Raw genomic sequence first — 21763 nt, forward strand, 5'->3', positions numbered from 1 at the left:
ACACGAATAACTAAATTGTCTCTTATAGTAATTGTTTCTTATATGATGCCTATTTACTATTCATTTAAATGTTAATACAATAATATTAATGTTAAAATACCATTCCCATCACCAAAACTTATTAAAATATCCCAAAACAATAAATTGCATTTTTAATTTAAATAAATATTCAAAATAATTACCCCTAACATTTCAGCAGGCGGTCCTGTGCGATATGAACGCGCTGTCAAATTCAGAATTGTGACTGTTCCCCTGGCAGAATGACGAGATTTTGTATGAAAATTTAATTTTGCCGAACATTTTTCGAACTGAAATGGCTTCATACTACCAGGGTAGCAGACGCAAATCCGAAAATGAAATAACGTTAGTAATACGCAGGGCCGTCTGCTAAAACGTTAGGGATAATTCTTATGGATAGTTTTTGAATAATAAAAATAATAGTGAATACGCAAAATAAATAGTTTGTTTTATCAATAAAATGTATTTAATTTTTAAATTTTAAATTAATAAAAATAATATCTGTGGCTATTAATTATTGTTTGCCAAAAGCAACCTGAAAATTCAATAAAATGCACATAAATTCTATAATAAAAGAATCAAATATAATTATTTATGCTTTTATTTATATATTTGCAAAATATTACAAGGATATACTTTGTCTAAAGAACTTGTGGCATTTAATGAGAATAATTAACAAAATCTAGTTGAAAACTAATATATAAGTTGACTTATTTATCTTACATCTGATTAATGAATTTTCATCACAATAGATTTAACTAACATGATTGTAACTAGATTGCTAATATTATTGTTATCATGTACATTATTCATTATAAATTTATTAGCAATTTGAATACAGTTTTCCTTGCTTGATGAAGATATTTCTCAATCAACAGCAAATTAATATAAAATAAATTTAGATCTTTAAGTTAAGTGCAAATAAAAAATAACAGTAACTTAATCTAACAAGCACAAATAAAAATGTATAACTATAGAATTACTATAAAGAAACTTAAATTTGCATTAAATACTCTGTTTGATCACATATTTTACAAGTTTAGATGTTATAAACAATTAAAGTTATGATAATAATTGTACATACAATTTGGCAGAGGACAATGGCTCTTTTATAATCTTATCAATATTAATTGTATATTAAATTAATTGCTATCAGATTTCGATTTAAATCTCAATAATACACTTGTACGTTATAATATAATAAGTTGTATTACTGTTGTATAAATATTTGTTTTAAATAGTTTCAAATAGTTCATAAAAAATCTATAAAAGTTTATTTACAAGAAATACTTCAATGATATAAAAGACGATGTAAAACACACATATAACTAAAACTGGTCTTTAAAGTATACAGACTATTCCTTTTTGTACATCATTATAATACTCATGATCAGATTTTTCATTTTTCTTATTTGTGCTTAGTTGCCTCTGCAAGTTGTCAACAGATTCTTATAAATAGACTTTATCAATAGATGAAAGTGGATAATTTGACAAAAACTTGTGTATAAGGTCTGTGTGAAACTGTGAGATGTTCAGTTAGACTATTCCAAAAGTCTGTGTTGGAGATGGCCTATAGCAGGATTCAGAACTGAGAAGATGATCCAGTGTAACGACATTAAAAATCAGAAGTCAGAGTAGTCTATTGCAGGCAGGATATGTGAATAGGCACGTTGCACTGGATTCTCAGAATCTCCTATAATAAACAAATTTTAGTTGTAATAACAAATAATAGAATGTAGTAATACAACATTAATTAAATAATAAACTTATGAATATATGAAATACAGTAATAATCATATCCTTCTTGTCTTTGGCAGTAAGGTTTCTATAATTTACATTATCATTATAAAAATTATATTAATTATATGCATCCAAATGAATGTATTTATATTATTTTGCATACTAAATAATAAATAAAAAAATAAATAAAGATTAATTGAATTCTAGTAATATTATTTCAACATTTAAATAATAGCAATATAATGTTTATTATGAAAAAAAAATCATAATAAACATAAAATATTTTACTACTAACATACTTTTATAAGGAAACAAGATATTATTACAATCTAGTCTTCTCAAAAAAATATATTTGTATATAGAAAAAAATATAAATCAAATCCATCAAAAATCATCATCTCCACAAGATTATTATGAATGTATTCGAATGCTTGAAGTCTTCTTTTATACAATATAATTATAATTCTTGATTCTCATCATATACATAATTATAATAATAATAATAATTTATATATAGTTACCTATATTTATATTTTTAGGAATTATATAACATTTGCAAATCCAACTTGTTGCATTAAAAGTTTCTTTAATATCTGACTTGATCTAAATGCATTCTTCTATTATCAAGAATTGTCTCATTGTCCTTGAAGTACAGTCTGTTGCCTTCCCGAGTATTTATATATTTTTTTTAAATTTGTATACTTGCATCAGCAAAAGAATCCATAAAACTATAAAAAAGAATTTCTTTAAAATTATTGCAAATAGTATTAATAAGTATTTAATACTTGTTAATGACAAAAAATTAATAAATTACAAACAACAGCTTTAGGAACTGAGTCCTGTAAATATCGATTAACAATTAATTAAAGCTCACTGATGCACCTTCAGAAAACAATATTATATGTTGAATGCTTCAAAGAACTTTATTATTAGTTGGATATTTAAATGTCGATTTAAGTAATATAAAATTGATTGGGAGATCTAATAATACAGTATTAAACAAACATAATTATTATTTCAGAATAAAAAGTTTATAAAATGTGGCAAAACTTACCCAAACCTAATGTTCTAGGAAATATTTGGAAATCAGACTTGGTACTATTAACAGTATTTGTAACCTTTAATAAAGGAGTTTATATCAGCTGATATAATCGTTATCATTTAGATCAAGTCTAGACTTGATCTAAATGATAACTTCTACATGTATAAAGACTTGTCTAATTATCCCTGAGGTACAGTGATGAATCTGTTACCTTCGCAAACAGTTTTTTTCCAAGATTTCTTTACTTGAAACAGCAAAAGAGTCCACAACACTAAAAAATAAAAATTAAGTGAAATTATTGTTAATAATTAAATACTTGTTTGTAAAAAATCATAAGTAACTTTTCTTCCAAGATTAATGCATTAATATCTTTGAATGCATTTTCCCAAGTTTGTACTAGAAATATAATATTGAAATGGTACTTTATAGCCCTGGCATTGCAGATAGATTGTAAGTAACTTTTCTTCCATGATCAATGCATCAAAATCTTTGAATGCATCTCAGTTTTCGCAACTGGTTGACAAAATATCTCGAAAAGTAATTGATCAATTGACTATTTGTTTGTTCATTTCAATGATTTTTACAGCAATTCTGGATCTTGAAAGTAAAATTTCATTAAAATTTATGTTAAAAGAATAGAAATAAACAAGTTAAATGCAAAAAAACGCACCTTCATTGAATTATTGGTTTCCCTTGGATTCATTATCAAAAAACAGTATCAAAAATGAGGCCCCAAGGTAGAAGACCCCCTTAAACTATGATAATACTAACATTGTAACCCTAGACAATATAATAATGATTGTAACGATTACAATTAAAAATTTCATTTGAAATATAATAATAATCATTTAGTACTTACTTTTACTATTGGTACTTATATATTCAATTTCTGTTAGGGCAAAAAATAGTACACATCTAATGATATACAAAACAATATATATTTATCCGTATTTATGAATATATCATATTCTAATAATGTCTATGCATTTATTCATCCGATTATTTTGAATTCATATTCACTTGTCGTCGAAGAACTGTCAAACGTTTGACGTTTGGTCTGTGGCACCATCTGACACAGAACCATATGAACCCGGTAGTCACTACGTAGTTCCCTACGAACTGGGAACAATTTTGCATAGAGGCGCTGTATGCAATCGCCTAGGCGCATAGAGAATTAAAAAAAGGCGCAAATATTCAAACGAAACCTTTTTTGCTTAATTTGTTATTAGATAATTTAATAATCTACATAAGAGACAAATTGATCCAACAGACTATTACTAAATTCTTGTGAAAGGTATTCATTAAGTAGTATATATTAAGTAACATTATCAAATGAATATAATAATACAATACAGTTAAAATGATTAAGAGTTTAGTACTAGTATATTCTATAAAAAATTACCTGCTTGAATAAAAAAAACGTAAATTATATTATTATTAGGACAAATATATAATTTGAAATTAATCCAGTAGATATAATAAGCATTATTATTTTGCATTATCTGAAAACAGAAACTGCAAATAAAAGAGCAGAAATTGCATGTTTATATATATTTTAATATATCTCATTGCAATATGTACTTATTACATACATATATTTGCATATGTACATGTATATGTTGAATTACATATAAAGTGAAAGTATGTATATACAGACATATACATATACATATATTCCATATTTTTGTAATCAAAATATAACACCTTGCCCATATTACAAATAGCCATTAGCAAGCAAGTAATATACTCACATATGCCCTTCTATCATACATTTCAGACGTACCTAATGTGTGTACATTTTCCATAGACGTACATCTATTTATAAACAAATAATGTTCCAATTCAAGATGAAGTTTTTACCAACGTTTGCTCAGATTAAAAATGTATACACTAAGAGCTTAGATTTCAAGAGAAGGAGCTGTTATCAAAACTGATAATTCATGAGTATTAAAATAATTAGAAAAGAAGATTTTCTAAGTAATCAATTTAAGAAATAGTTATACCCAGGGCCGGATTTAGAAATTTGGCGCCCCGGGGCACTGACAAAAATGCCGCCCCATCCCTGAAATTTTACGAACTTTGGAACTTTTTTTAAAGCAATCGCGCTGCTTTAGCTGCGAGGGACAAAATATAGAAGCGCGTAAGCGCCGCGTCGCAGTCTAACGGATAAACAATGTTACAAAACTTATATAAATGTAAACAAAATTTATACTTATTATTTTAATATCTTTAAAGTATCTGATAATTTAATGTGCATATGTCTTATGATCACTTTTGTCCGCCAAATGTTTCTTTTTCAAATTTTTCTATTGGATCATCGAAACCGCTAAACCTGCCCCCCACAAATTTAAGCAGTTATTTATTCTGTAAATTTTTTTGAATGTTATTCGACGCTTTTTTCTCAAAAACTTTGCAAAAAGTTTATAATTTTCGAAAAATTTCAAAATACAAAAAATGTATTTTAGAAGTTTTTTTTCATTTTTCAATAAAATTTAAAGCTCTTTATGAAATGTAATTTTCAGTACGGGATGTTTCAGTAATTTGTCTTAATGCACAATGCCATGAGTCACTAGTTTAAATTTTTTTCGACGCTATAAGCTTGGAAGTGCACAAATTCGTCATTTTAAGAGGGCTCGAGAACTGTAGTAAATATTTTTCTTAAACTTTCAGCTTGTTTACGGATCTTTATATTAGCCAAATTGCCAAATTTAATAACTTATGAACCAATTTGATAATTTACGTTCGGAGAGGGAGGCAAGGCAAAATAATAAATTTTAATAATCGGTTATTTTAACCCAAATTTTGCATTGCAATCGTATTATGTTTTGTTAATTATATTTCTTGAAATATAAAAATATTGTTAAAAAAATTTGATTATATTGTATAGAATTTTTTTCTCACTATCCAAATTTTGCCGCCCCCAAAAATTTGCCGCCCTGGGCAGTAGCCCCGATTGCCCCTACTGTAAATCCAGCACTGAGTTATACCTGACAGTAAAAGTGATTTGTTTTCTAAAAATTAATTGGAACAGTTGCGAATCTAGAAAATAAATGCCTTCATTTCTTTAAAAGTAAAAACTGGTTCTATTGTGATGACTTTAGTATATACACAAACATTCATAGATATACATGTCAGTGATATGCCAATTCAAAATTTGCCAGAAGTCGAATAAAATAATTATTGACTCTACTTAATTCATCTCAGGACTATAATGTAATATAAATAAAATAATTCATAAAATTTATATAGTTAAAACTTGTCATGAAAAACAATAACATCACACTGACTATATTTGAAGCCATTCAAACAATTTGTAAAAAGAAAACAAATATGTTTCTTATTTAATATTAACATTCTTATTTTAATTAATTATAATAAACAAATGTTAAATCAATCTAAGATCCGCTGATAATAAATTATAAAGTTTGATAGTAAGATTGTTTTTTTTATTTGAGTCAGTGAATAATTTTATTATTCAGATAATTTTATTTTGAGGAAAAAATGAAATAATTCATCTTATATAGAACAATAAAAACAAATCAATTAAAATCTGTTTCAAATTAAGTTTTCCAAATTGACACATCGCTAAACGCATACATTATACATATATACATACATTATATATATATATATATATATACACATATATATTATACTCATTTACACATTCACACTGTACATATTTTTCATATTGAAAAAACACTTGTCGCTTCAACACTCATATTCATAAAATCACAGTTATATTATTTACAAATGTATCAATTATTTCATTTTAACATTTAATTCATATCATATAAATGTTATCATGAATATATATTGATATTGACATAGATGATAATACGTATACATACACACACAAAAAAGAGTTATGCATATAAACAATTAATATAATAAATGAGAATTAATTAAACACTCTGAATTAATTAAAAACTTTCTTAGAAACCTATAACCAACAGTTCTCAAATCCAGATTATTCAGTATAGTAAAATAATAAAGTAATAAACAAAAAATTATACATGAATCTTATTTTCCAGCATAATTTTGTGTGTGTACGTGCATATTTATGCTAAAACTTTAGAAACCTGACAATTTTTATTTTTATAATATTTATGTACATATAATTATTTTAATTCAAACTATATTCATGTCAATTATTCAATTATATTATGAATACTTCAAAAAGTATAATTTGAAGTATAAGAGAAATTAAAATGTTAATCTACAAAAAATCATAAATATATATACACATATATATATATATATGTATATATAACAAGGTACTAATACATTGAAACCATTTTTTTATGTTTTTACATAATGTTATGTAAATAATTCGAGAACTAACATACATAACAAATGTTTAAGTCTTAAAGCAGAATAAATCTTATACAGTGCAAGCATCTATTAAAATCCGCTGCATTAGTTATAATAAAAACGTTACTATAAGTATAAGTTATAATAAAAACATTTGATCATTTAAATTTCTCTATTTTGAAACCGTTTTATAGAAATATTTCATATATATCAACTAATTTCCAAGTATTTAGCAGATTATAATAAATTTAATAAATATATACACAGATGTTAATGTACATTAGCTCCCTTTCAAAGCATCTTGACGAACATGAAAATTTAAAAAGCTATACAATACACGTTGATCAAATCTAAAATATTCTAAAACTTACAGATGTTTTACAATGAATCTGCATTCATTTATATGTAATACATATATGCATGATGCATATATGTATATATGTGCATGACACACATACAGATAAATGCATATTAATATAATTTCTTACAATATAATAATCACATCTAGTTAAAAACAAACAATTTAGCTTGTCAGTTAAAAGAAACCGATTTCAGTTCAATTGGGATTTTTTTTTAAATATATTATTTATATAAATACTTATTTGCATATACTTTCTCTCAAAAATCATTCCCATATATATGTGTATGTATTTATATATATTTACACATACATATACATATATAAATCCAATCAAATATCTAAATACACAAATCACACATAAATAAAAACAGTAAGTATATAAAGCTATCTTTATAATATATGCATGAATATGTATATATGTTTATATTTATAAATAAACATGTATATACATATGCAAGTATATATTCGTGCCCGTGTGAATCATACTAACAATTTGAAATACGTATACACATCACATACATGTCTTTACTTGTCTAGCAATTGAATACAAAATCTAGTTGTTCACTTCACTGAATTTTATAAGTAAATTTATCACCTTGTTATTTGATACATGACACAAAGCAAAACAAAACACAGCATGGAGACAAAGTGTGAAGAGCACCTTGTTGCGCTCGAATGATCTGCACATGTGCCTATGGACAGAACAAAATTATTATAAAATAGAATTTCACTCATATGTGATTGTTTTGATAATAGTATACTTCAACTGTATAATTTAGAAAAAACAAAGCTTAGACAATTCTTAAAATAGTTAAAATAGTGTTATTTACTGCTTGATAATACTCTACTATCAATTTAACTTAAAAACCTGAGCAAAAACTAATTATTTTCACAAATAAAATATGACTACTTATATTCAAAAATAAATGTTTATAGCTTAATATTATAAAGAGATCACGACAATTTTTTTGCTCGGTACATTTATTAAGGGGGTTATTCTTTTTTTATTTATTTTTTTTCGATTTTGAGATTTCTTGATATTATGAAAGCTAAAAACCTTAGAATTATTTTTTAAAAAAAATCATCCCAATATCTATATTTTTGACGAAGTTATAGATATATATATATATATATATATATATATATATATATATATATATATATATCTATATGTATGATCCTTTGAAACCGTTTTTTTCATCGCTCCGGAGCTATTGTATGCCAGCTGCTCTCTTTTTCATTATAATACCTCATGCTTTTTAATGTGTCAGCATCTTTGAACACCATGGTGTATTTAGTACATTAAATTAAATGATGTATTTAGTACATTATATTAAAAACTTTAAATACGTTTTTCTCAAATTGACTTTTTTCAATGCGGTGCCACAAATTAAAAAAAGACTACAAGTCGGATCGACTTGCATTTTTTTTAATTTGTTCACCACTGCAATACCTAGTCCCCCTATCTCAAACAACTTGATAACATAACGCAAAAAAATTTTGCGAAGCTTTTCGTCCCAATAACAAGGCCTTTTTTAACACTTTTTTTTTAAATAGCTGCCATTTTTTCTTTCTTGCTTTATATCTTTTATTTTGGTAGGGGGACTGGATTCAAACTTTTTCTTCAACGTAGTTTCGTTTTTTTTTTGTTTCAGGCGATGCGCAACGGATTTATCTGTGGCACCGCAAAGGAGATCGATTTTGCAATGCCCACTTTGGCGCCCCCTGGTTAACAAATGACGGCAACAAAAAAAAATATATAAAATTTCTTAATATTCTATGATTTTGTAATTTTTGTTTAAAAAAAAACGCATGTCTCTATGATCAATACATTTCGAGAAAAACAGTAACAAAAAAAAGAACAACCCCCTTAAACATTTTATGAATCTTATATTATTCATATCCATAAGCTAGTACAAATTTCGGCGACATTTACAAAAAAGCGGCTCCATCAACTTTGAAACATTGAAAGCCAATTAATAAAATTCGATTATATTGATTGTATTGATTAATTTATTTATAATGATCAAGCCAAAAATTTTTATCATCTTCTTTGTCAAAAATTCTGAAGATTATGTGTTATTTCGTTTCTGGTAAAGATAGGTCGGGCCATTTCTTTGTACTTAATAATGTAACTTTGCTCAGCGATAGAGTTTATGGCCTTGATAAACAGCCTTTATATATTATATGTTACAAAAAGTGGTATAATTATAAAAAATCATTAATGTTTGAAATAATGAACCGCGTCTTTAGGACATACACCGTGTTTGAAATAAGCGCGAAAATACACGAAGTATTTGAACAGCCGAGTGCATAATTATAAGATATTTTTTATACATATAGAAAAATTCACAAAACTTGTAATTTTTATATATTACGAATAATTCATACCATTCCCAGTCAAATTATAAGCTCTCTCTCCCTGAGAGCCAAGTTCGACGTCCCGATGACAAGTCTCAGCCAACAAAGAAAGCTTCATGGCTACTCCACCAGGACGAGAACTAGTAGACTGGCTGGACTGAGGTTGCAATCGAGACTGAGATTGAGATTGCTGGTAGTTTCCACTGAAGCTGATTTGTTGCTGCTGAAATGCTGATGTTGGAGATGTGCTGGAACCTACAAAAAATATAACAATTAATAATAATAATAATAATAATAATAATAATAATAATAATAATAATAATAATAATAATACGCAGTGTTGGCCCGACATACGAGTAAATTTGTTCTATCAACGCTCGTATATCGAATCGGTCGTATCATACAGCAATTTTTCAGCAGATACATTGATATTCCATAAAAAATAAATTTACTATTTAGTAATTAAATTATTGTATTATTGTTTTTTTCTTGCCCTAATGCTTTTTAGATATGTTTCGTTGAACAACTCCTATTCTCAAACTGTTGCAACTTTTTTTGGGTGATTATTATCCATAATCTTTTAGAGTTTAGAAAGCTGCTTATAAATTATTATAAGGCCCTTAAGTGAAGTTATACACTTTATCAACCCCTTCTGTCTAAACACAGAACACATACTATGATTTGTTGTGCTCATTATCAAAATCTTTTTCAATAATCTCATGTTTTAATTCAAAGGAATTGGCCATTTTCTTCAGACCAGTCACCACGTATTCATCAGACAAACTCATCAACATCTGTGTCCGTTTTTAAACTTTAACTACTTAACTATATTTGCATTTTTTTTTGCAAGTTTCCAAAAATTGACAACCATTACAATTTGTAATAATGTATATATATATGAGCCGTTCAGTGCACACATCGACTAACTCCAAAAAACAGAAAGTGGAGAAAAGCGATGAAGTAATGCAAATTGCTTTTGAAAATTCCTGTAATAATATAAGTTGGAAAATATAATGTAGAACGTATAAATACATATATAGCTTACATGTGACGGTATATAAGGTTAATTACAGTAAATAGTGAGTAAATAATTATAATTCAAGTTAAAGATTTGATATGATTTGTGGAGTTAATCAAGTTGTCAACTGAAAAAAAATAATAAACCTAATTCTTATATATTTGTGTTAAAGCATTTTCATAAAAATAAATGTTAACTGTTGTAATATATTATTTGTGATTAATCAGTAATTCTCTATCAGCTGTATTCTATGATGATTAGAATAATTTCTGTCAATTTTTCGTAGTGGGGGGAATGAATTTTAGCAAGTCCTTTATGTCTCTCAATTTTTCCTTTTCAAAGTTCTAGCTTTATAATATAATAATGACTATTGTATATTATTCAAACATTTTGGTCAACCTGGTACAGACTTTCTTATATTAATAGCTTTAAAATACGTATCTTCATTATAGACATATTTAAATTATATAATATTGGCTTATATAAGATTTCTAACTTTATAAATTTACTGGACACTCTGTAATGGTTACTTTTCTGCTAGTGATTGTTCTAATGGCTTTGTTGATAAAAAATCTTCGTGGAATATTTGGATTAGCTAAAATGGCGCTTTCCTTTTACATGTTTTTATTACATTGTACCAATTATCTAGTGAAAAAATGTCTCGATTTTTTTTACACGTGACTCAATAATCTAATAGCTATTTCCACTGACCAGAAATTTCATTTCAATTGACTTAGCTCTTATTTCCGTATTTTAAACAAGTTTCAATAAACTTAAGACAGTTTTAATATTTCTGTTTTGCCGGGTACACGAATTTTAGTATGTAAGTTTGTAACATCCTTGAGACTCTACAGTTTTTTGCCAAACAATCTTAGGGTTTATGTTTTTATCAAATTCTTATTTGTGATTCATGAAACCCGAAAACCGGTCCAGCCGGAACATATGCACTACAAAATGGAGTTAATCAAAATGTCTTCTGAAATAAATGACTTATTATTCAGAGGTCAAAAAAAAAATATGTTTTACAGTGTTAATTTTAATTATTCCGAAAAGTCATTATTATCACTAACAGTTATGATTACACTGAGTACTTTCGCACTAATATCTCAGTTTTTTCAAAAAATGGAATTAGTCAATGTCTGCACTGAGGGGCTCATATATATATATATATATATATATATATATATATATATATATATATATATATATATATATATATATATATATATATATATATATATATCAATATGCAATTAATTTAAAAAAAAGTCATATTATAATAGAAAAGGTAAAAAAGGTCTTGTTCTTACCATTAGCATGAGTATGCGTATATGCAAAGCAGTATCGACGAACATCATTCGATTTTCGTGAGATCGGAGCAGCAATTAAATAATTCACACCTGCTTCGTGCCAACTTCCATGACAGGTATAAGCTAAAAATGAAGAAAAATATACAACTTGTATTTGAAAACAATTTTGCAAAATTTCATATAATTATTAAAATATGAATCAGTAAATCAGTAAAACACGTAATTTATTCTTTACAATCCTGTGAGTTATATATGATGATACTACCATTTGGTACAATCAAATAGAAGTATGAGAATTCCCATATTAAATTCAAACAAACCCTATAATTCTTGAAAGTTCTTAAAAGTTGTTCTACTCTTTAATATTTTAGTATAGAAAACATAATAATTATGTTTTAACCTGTATCCGAGCACTGCGATCTAAACACTAGCATTTCATTGCTGGTGGCTGAGCACCCCATTTCCAATGAGTGCACCATTCGTGAAGATTCAGAACATTCTTCTGCAGTTGATCCAACCGCTGCGCCAGAACCTCCACCAGCTCCATTATTTGAAGTCTGTGATGGATTTGAGCTAACGGAATCTTCAGCACCTACATGAGTAAATTATTTTATGCAAATTATTCTCAAACATAAAAATAAAAAAAATCATAATATATTTTGAAAACAAAAAGCCTAAATTTTTCATTCTTATCCAATAATATAATATAGACACATATTTATTTACGGCCAATTGTGCATTTGTTAAGTTTAAAAAAGCAAAGGCTTAATACCAAAAATTCATTAAAAATTGAATAATCACACACCTGGTTTCTGTCTCTTCTTCCGAGTTGAAACCATTTCGTTCCGGACATAATATTTCCCTGCATGCGGACAAGGTCTTGGCTGCAAGGTTGATGCTAAAATATACAAAAAAAAAAAAATTAAATCACAATGATTAATTAATGGCATATTTAATAAATAGTAATTCAACTGACTTATGAGAGTTTGATGTCTTATTCTTGAAGTGTGGAAATCATGACAAGCATCATCAGAATGGTCTCGAACAGTTTCTGATTGTTGTAGTTCTATCACACCAGTATCTCTTCGAGCAAATGCCATGCATATGTGCCCAGAATTACTGAAAGAAAAATACTAATATAATCATCTTAATTTCATAAATTCTTTTATTTTTATTGATTCTAAATATGTATTGATAATATCAATATTTTGTAGGATTTTTTAAAAAAAAAATTATAAAAAAACTTTGATTAACACAATAATTGTCTTTAATGATATTTTTCTTATGCTTACCATCCCTCTGTTACATGTGCAATGATCTGAACCCGATTATTATCCACAGCTTGCAAAATAGCATGACATACCAATCTCATTTCTCTCACACCGTTGTTGGTTGCTGATAATGAAGAAGGATCTGAGACAATGCTTCCCGATTGTTGTAACTGATCATTATTTGAATCAGATATCTGTAAATAAATTTAATTGATTAATTTATTGAAACAAACTGATTAGTTTCGCTTTTCCAATTTTATTATATATCAAAATCAATTAATTTCAAAGCTTATTCTTCAGTAGAAGGTATTTGCAGAGCCCCAATCAAAAGCATGAAGTATTTAATGTTCAGAACCGTTTGTTAAATAAAATAAAAAAAAAAGTTTATTGGGTTAAATATTTTTAATAAAATGGGTTAGGATTTAGATTGTTTTAGTTGAACATGTAATTTTTTAATATTGCAATGATTTTTAACTCCAGTTTCAGCACTAGAAAGCTACTTAAATCTATAACATGTCTATAACATTTTCAAATTTCATAATCAGCTACATTCCTGAACATTGGGTTTTCCATTCCAAAATGTTTTTGGAACTTGATTCTCTTGAAATAGTATTAATATCAAACTTTTCAGGTTTTGCTTACCCTAAGTGTTGCATTTTTATGAGAAAAGTGATACACTCTGGAATGGTCCAGACTGTACCATTTATGATGATCTGTGATCCATGAGGGAAATCTGCAACGATTATGCTGGTTGTCCACTAAAACATTATTTAAAATAATCGTTAATAAAAACAAATTTAAATAAATATTCTGTTATTAAATTGTCTAAACCCACCTGAGGTCAGTCTCATAGTTTTGGACCCTTCAATTATATTTTGCATACTTGTCAATCCGTTGCAAGTAGCATCAGCTGATTGAGCAATTTCGTACGTCACTCTTCCCATGCTATGACTTTTCTTGTAAACAAAACACCTGTAAAACATTATAATGATAATTAAATAAAGCAAATTATAATGTACTAAAATAAAAAGATATTACTATAGAAATTACCTGTAAGTTTCTTCATGAGTGCTAGTATCAATTCTGCGGTTAACTTGAGTAATTTTGCCAACAAGGTATTTAATGGAGCCTTCTTTGAATGATGCTAAACATACCAACTCCTCAACTAAAAATTATGAATAATATTAAAAATTTTGGTAAAACATACATATTATTCTTCTTATTAAGAACAAGCAAAACTATTATGAAGTGGAAGGCTTTAATAAATATCTATTTACTAAAACACTTAAATTTATCTTGAACAGTACATTAATTTTCTAATGATATCCAGATACGAAGCAATAATAATTTTATTGTTCTATAATTTAAGTGTGACATTAATGTTTATTAAAAGTTATTTTTAGTCAATAACATAATAAAAATTAGTAAATTTCTTTAATAAGTTTAAACCTAATAAGTATCAATGAATTAGTTCTAGACCTAAATTTTTTCTTATATATAAAATTATGATCAATTCTTTCAAAAAAGAAAAAAATAGCAAGTCATAGTACATATTTGTTTTTACAAAAAATTAATTAATTATTGAATTATTATTGTATTGAATAAGATATATATATATATATATATATATATATATATATACGTGTATATATATATATATATATATATATATATATATTCTACAACAGAAATTCTTAATAAGAATGACTTCTCGAAGTCTCACAAAATGTTTAATTCTTATTTCTATCTCTCAAAGTCTAAATCATTTAGAAACGAAACCTCATATACTGTCAATTTTTTAGAACTATTGCAATTACTAAATAATTAAAATAAACTAATATTGTTTATAAACATAAAGGATAATTTTACCATGGCTTTCAGTGTTATGAACATCAGGACATGCTTGATACTTGAGCAAAAGCCTCGATTCTTGTGTGCAAGATTCTGCCCTTGATATGGGCTGAGCGCATTCGCCACTTCCCTGTAAAATATATGAATAAATAAATAAAAATTGTAATAATTTGCTAAATAAATGGTTATAACTAAATATTTTAACAATGTATGCCTACCTTATTATAGGAAAAAGCAAAAGGTGCTCCTCTGAAAGGGCATGGTACAGGTACAGGAGGCGGGTGCGTCCGGAACATTGAATATAAAGGGGCATCACCCACCTAATAATTATAAAAAAATAATTATAGCTTAATATATTAATTCTTTGTACTATTAATTTGAAAACGGTAACAGTATCGCTTTATACTCCTAAGTAATATAATAAATATAATCATCATCATCACTTCACAATAATTATTAATATTTATGTGCAAATACATTCAGTTATGTTATGGTTATGTTGCTCTAATCAACTTATGCTCAATAATGGACAAAATATAAATGAACTTAAATTTAAATTTCATACAAGTGTCTTGAATCCAAAATTATAAAAGTATTTGCTAAATTTTATTATATTATAATGTTACTGAATTATAATGTTACCAAACTAGTGGTGTATGGCATCGTGCCTTAAGGCAAATTGCTAGAACTCCCGTACCGTAACGAAATGTTCGAGGAATATTAAATGTTTGTTTGAATATTAAATAAATACTGTAACATTGTCTAATATTCATAAGAATTATATAAAGTGAATTGCAAAGTTAGAATTATTTATTCAAAGTATATAAGTGGGCTTTAGAACTTTAGCCAGAATTAAAATTAAAATCTGAATTATGCTCGATATACAAAAAAAAAAAAAAAATCGAAAAAACTAGTTTTCCCAAAAGCAATTGTTTTATCAAGCAGAAAGTTTCTTTTGAATCATTGAAATAGGATGCTTAGTTATCTCAAAAATTGTCATTTTTGCACATTTAGCTCCGTATATTCGAAATGGCGGGACCTGCCTTTGACAAAAACTAAAAGATAAGCAAAAATTTTCATTTTCGATTTTTTGTCCATTACTATAATTTTCCCCTACGGGAAGTTAATAATATATTGTATATAGTTTATATTAGTAATATAGTAGTTAAGTGTTTAAGTTTATAATTTGCATAACTAAATGCATTATTGCCATTTATTGCAATAAAAGAATAAATGAGATCCATGGTTAATTGTTAAAGAAAACAAGATAAAATGTCCATGTTAGAATTAGATATATAATTTGGACAATAATTTTTTTAAATGCGTTATTTATATACATAAAAAAATTAAATTCTGAAAAGTGATATACTTTGAAAAACGATAGGAAAGTGATATCTTCTAATAATCTAGGTAATAAAGTTCAGAATAAGCACATATGTTAAATTTATATCTGATATATAATGTAATAAAAATAATATAATCATGTATACAAAATTTTCTTATTTTATTATGGTGTTACAAAATTGAAATTGTAAATAAGATTGGTCAATATTCATAAAACCAATTTAATCATTTCAGCACCATATACGTGTATTTAATTTTGTCGAAAGAAATCTGTAAATGTATACATTTTTCTTTGCACTATAATAATAGTAATATGACTATTTTAATATTGTAATATTAAATTACAATTTATACTATATGAAAATAATTCTTTGCACTATAATAATAGTAATGTGACTATTTTAATATTGTAATATTAAATTACAATTTATACTATGTGAAAAATTAACCATAAAAATAACAATATTAATAATTATCTCTGATTTAAAGAAATAAAATTGTTAACCAGTTACAGTACAAGTGGAAATCATTCGTCGTTTTTTTTCATAGTATGAATATTTTTTTTATTTTAGAAGAAACAGAGTGATGGATTACGATAAACTGATAATTATTACGACTTTCATTTAAATAGCGGTGAAGTACCAAATATTTCCGGAGTTTTCTTACATATATAACAATAATAAGACTGTGTCCTTTATCATACATACCATATCGCCACAGATGTCATCCAGACTCGCCCTAGAAACGCAATATGATTCCTTATACTGTAATACTGTTGGGTGCATTTCATACAAAACGAGACATCTATAACACGATTCTTCTCTATCATGGAGCAAAAATTTGCCACGAGAATCAGATTCGACGCAGGAACCTGAAAAAAATCGTAGATGAAATCTTGAAATAAAGTCCCAACAGACATGCAACTTATTTCTAAAGTTTTTTGCTCTGACTTTGAAGATAATGGGAATTTAAATAGGGTCAATTTGTTTTTTTAATTTTATAGACAGTGGAATGTAAAACACACTAACGTCCTATGACTCGCACTAACGTCCTAAATAATTCCGAAACTATTTTTACAAATTAAAAAAAAATAGTATATATAGTCCAGTCATTTAAGCTTAAATTAGGTAAGAATCTCGGAATTTGAGATAACCAGCTGTAAATACTTGTATATAGGTTATATGACACCCTAAGGTTGTCTCAAAACCTACATATGGTAGGATGTCAATACAATATGTAGGTTCTGAGACAACTTTAGGGTGTCATATACAAGTATTTACAGAGTTACAGCTGGTTATCTCGAATTCCAAGGTAAACTTTCTATAATGACTGGACTAATATAGCTTTCTTTATTAAAATTTTAATTCTGGATACATTTTTTTTGCAGAATCCTACGACATTTCGAAACAAATCATTATACAACCTGAAATGAAATTATTCAAAAAGCACTTATGTAATGTAGAGTTTATAATGCTTTTCTAAAATGCCTTGATATAAAAAACAAAAATATTATTCCTGAACATGCTTCGAGTATATATTGCTATTTTAATATTTCAAATTACAAAAAAATATTAAAATTTGTTTAAATAGGAGTCCATTAGTAATACCTACAATATGTACCTACAATATGTAGGTTTTGAGACAACTTTTTACTGTCAATATACAAGTATTTACAGACTTACAGTTGGGTATCTCGAATTCCGAGATAAACTTACTATAATGACTGGACTAATATAGCTATCTCTATTGAAATTTTAATTCTGGATACTTTTTTTTTCTTAATCCTACGACATTTCCGAGCAAATGTATGTAATGGATTAGTATGAAAAAATAAACAAAAATTTTATTCCTGAACATAGGTACTTCTAATATATATATATTTCTTTTATAATGTTTCAAATTAAAAATTGTTTAAATAAAAGTATATTAGTAAATTCTCATAGGATATATTTTTAATAGTTTTGTTATTTATTTCTTTTTAATAAATACCAAACTTTATTTCTACTACACAAAACGAATGGACCGTTTATCAATTTTCATTTTTTCATTTAGATTCGAGTATAAGTTATTGAATTCCTCTTCAAATACCTTAGTATGAAATAATATTTTCAAATTGATTTGAATATAAAATAAAAGCTTTTTCAATGACAACTAATATATCATACCTTTTTGCAGAATATGTGTTGTGTTAATTTCTACTGAAGTCTGAACTCCTGATTGAAACCAACTGCCTGACCAATGTGATGGGAATGTACAATAAGAACTTGGATTCATATCTGTAAGAAAAAAACTTTTAAGTAACCAGGAAAAACAAATGTTAAATAAAGAATAAAATATTAAACCAGTTATTTATTTTTAGCAAAATTGTTAGTATTCTTAAACATTGAACAATATAGAAAGTTTAATATTGGTGTATAATATCGATGATATACAAAATCCCATCTGATGATTATTAATGAACCAAATTAAATTAAATCTTAAATTTAAATTTTATAAATATATCCTGGATCTAAAATATATGCTTAATCTTATAGAGAAAAAACAATAAGTTTAAGCGAAGTTTGAAATTATTTAATGCAGTATTAAGCAGTAAAAAATGAAGGGAATTTTAAGACACAATATATAAAATATAACATATCTAAGTTTTATTTTGTTTAATAGTATAGAATCTATATAGATTTTACATTTTATATACCACCAAAAATTATCGATACAGTTTCATAAAATCAAGAAGAAAACAAGTATATATTTTAAAAAATATAAATTAAATGCTAAAGTCTATCGCAGTGATTTCCAAAATAGTATATATAGACCCCCAGGGGTCACTCACATCCTACAAAGGGTCTACATCAGCGAAAAAAAATTCTGGTGCACGAAATGAGAATTTAATATTAACATATCAGATTCATTTTTGTCATTAAACATTTATTTTGTTATTTAAAATTCTATTAATAAATTTATAAACTGAATATGTGCTCAATACTAATGTTAAGTACAGTTGAGAATTCACAAAAAATCTTTGTGAAGTAGAATTGCAAGAATTATTAAAGGATCTACGGTTTAAAGAAGTTGGGAAACTTGTGGTCTCCTGTTTATATGATTTAGATAAAATTATGTAACAAAATTATAATTTTTTTTATTTTAACACCCACCAGAACTTTAGGAAATCTATAAGCTATTATGAACTATTATTTTCTAGTAACGACGCTATTAGAAGGTAATTATATGGTTCATAATTTGGATGATGGATTGCCCAAAAAAACTACGGATTACCTTCTAATAACGTCGTTACTAAGAAATAAACATAAGACATTCTATCTAATAACTTAGATATTTTTGATTTTATTTCTGAAAGCAATTTGTAAGAAACCCTACAATCGTCCTTTTTAGTTGTGCAAGATTGCACCAATGCACTGAAAAGCTCCCTAGAAAATATAATTCTCTTTTATCATTTCAAGCGCGAATTGATATCACTGCTGCTTGAAATCAGACTGCCCGAGGTGGGTGGGAAATAACAATACATAGAATTTCCCACATGGGTAGCGATGTAAATTACATCATGTAATTACATAACATCGCAATTGAGCCTTGCATAATTTTAATAGAAGTCATCTGAATTGCATGGGAGTTATTAAAAATCCATTGTGTTTGTCGAGTGCAGTCACATTTAGCCTAGATAAAAAATGAAGCTAATTGAAACTTAACTTTTATTTGGAGACCTAATTTCAGGTGAAAATGTTTGCTCAATAATAATAATAATGCAGCAGTATACACGTATATTATATGGAGTGTATATATTATTGCAGTATATATTATTTTTGAAGGGGTGTTCAAATCACGTGATTTAGGGGCGTCCATTAATCGATCTTTAAGGATTTTTGAACACTTTCTCTCCCTTAGTGATAAATAGTGATATTCAAAATTAACCCCCAAATGTTTGGATTTTTTTTAGACAATACAGGTAAAAATAGATACACGTGATATATTTAGCATACCCCTCCTTCCCCCCAGTGATTATTCGTGATTTTTTGTCAAACCCCCCTTCCCTCTAAAAACCTCACGTGATTAATGAACGCCCACTAATTTTCAGCAGTATATTTTGTTGGAGTGTTGTTAAATTCTACAAATTTTATGCTGTCCTGTTTCTATAATTCAGTTCCATAAGTGGGTAGTTCATTTGGAATAAAAATTGAAGATATTTTAAAAATACAAATCATCATCTGACCATTACCAGTGATTACTCAAAGATTTCATCTATTGAATTTGATGATTAATCCAAAAAAAAATCCTTTTTTCAATTTGGCCCTGGTAAAGTAGTTACGGAGTCTTCTGGCTAGCAAGATTGAGTGATCCCCCATGGCCGGCATCAACGTTGTATGCGTACCGATATCAACAAGGAAATAGATAAATAAACATTTTAAAGTTACATCGTAGTACAAATCTTGATTTAATGAAAAATGCCTGAATCAGAAGAATATTTTACCCTGTTCCTTGAAAATAATAAAACAAATTAAACATTTGTACCGTGTACTAAACGTAAGTTTATCGATTAGAAATTATTTCTATATTATTCGTAGTTTCTATAAATCTCTGAAGTTATTAAAATGAAAAATATATTTAGGTAAGACAGATATTACAGCTCTTCAAAGAATGAGATTATATCGACAGCGAAAAAGTAAAAAAAATACAAGCAGTCAATGAATGTATGTTAATTTCAATTACCCATGAAGTTCAAAAATAATTATTACATGATGAGTGAAGTTGCGAAAACAATATTTGTTTAGGCGTTAACATGATCCACTATGTGAACGAATATTATAGAAGTTATTAATCAGCACTTCATTTCTCTAATGAAGGTTCATTTTTAAATACTAATTACAATGACAAACCGATCATGTCATATTTGAAGTATGACTTTAATTACATTATTGTTTTTAAATATTATACATATTTTTAATGCTATTATAAATATATAAATTATAATTTATCATTATATAAATGTGTATAATGGTTGACATTAATAAATGTGTGCATCACGAGTGTTACCATATTACTAATAAATATTATTCAAAATTGTTAAATGATGTATTTATTTTTACTTAAATGCCATCTCGTACAGTAGCAAAAAAAGTT

General features: G+C 26.7%; 1 protein-coding gene and 2 long non-coding RNA genes across 3 annotated transcripts in view; all 3 read right to left on the reverse strand.

Moving 5' to 3' along the window:
• Positions 1-1474: 1474 nt before the first annotated feature.
• On the reverse strand, positions 1475-3007 carry LOC113383308. Its single transcript, XR_003367736.1, has 3 exons — positions 2813-3007; positions 2280-2486; positions 1475-1708 (listed from the first exon to the last, which is right to left on the reverse strand). It is a non-coding gene; the product is annotated as an uncharacterized LOC113383308 (long non-coding RNA).
• Positions 3008-3178: 171 nt separating this feature from the next.
• LOC113383306 lies at positions 3179-3794 on the reverse strand. Its single transcript, XR_003367735.1, has 3 exons — positions 3660-3794; positions 3471-3580; positions 3179-3397 (listed from the first exon to the last, which is right to left on the reverse strand). It is a non-coding gene; the product is annotated as an uncharacterized LOC113383306 (long non-coding RNA).
• A 4154-nt stretch (positions 3795-7948) lies between these two features.
• LOC113383570 overlaps positions 7949-21763 on the reverse strand; it is a 62518-nt gene continuing 48703 nt past the window's right edge. The window contains exons 4-17 of the mRNA XM_026621826.1: positions 18796-18906; positions 17338-17501; positions 15505-15606; positions 15305-15416; positions 14486-14600; positions 14271-14407; positions 14078-14193; positions 13457-13629; positions 13141-13283; positions 12970-13062; positions 12565-12756; positions 12165-12287; positions 9867-10091; positions 7949-8167 (exon numbers count right to left, since the gene is read on the reverse strand). Coding sequence (XP_026477611.1) covers positions 8067-8167; positions 9867-10091; positions 12165-12287; positions 12565-12756; positions 12970-13062; positions 13141-13283; positions 13457-13629; positions 14078-14193; positions 14271-14407; positions 14486-14600; positions 15305-15416; positions 15505-15606; positions 17338-17501; positions 18796-18906 — 1907 coding nt within the window. The 3' untranslated portion in view covers positions 7949-8066. The remainder of the gene's footprint in view (positions 8168-9866; positions 10092-12164; positions 12288-12564; positions 12757-12969; positions 13063-13140; positions 13284-13456; positions 13630-14077; positions 14194-14270; positions 14408-14485; positions 14601-15304; positions 15417-15504; positions 15607-17337; positions 17502-18795; positions 18907-21763) is intronic.

The sequence above is a fragment of the Ctenocephalides felis genome, unplaced genomic scaffold (genome assembly GCF_003426905.1).
Source record: "Ctenocephalides felis isolate EL2017-DRISC unplaced genomic scaffold, ASM342690v1 CF-g0.4_SCAFFOLD_03570, whole genome shotgun sequence".
NCBI classification, from domain to species: domain Eukaryota; kingdom Metazoa; phylum Arthropoda; class Insecta; order Siphonaptera; family Pulicidae; genus Ctenocephalides; species Ctenocephalides felis.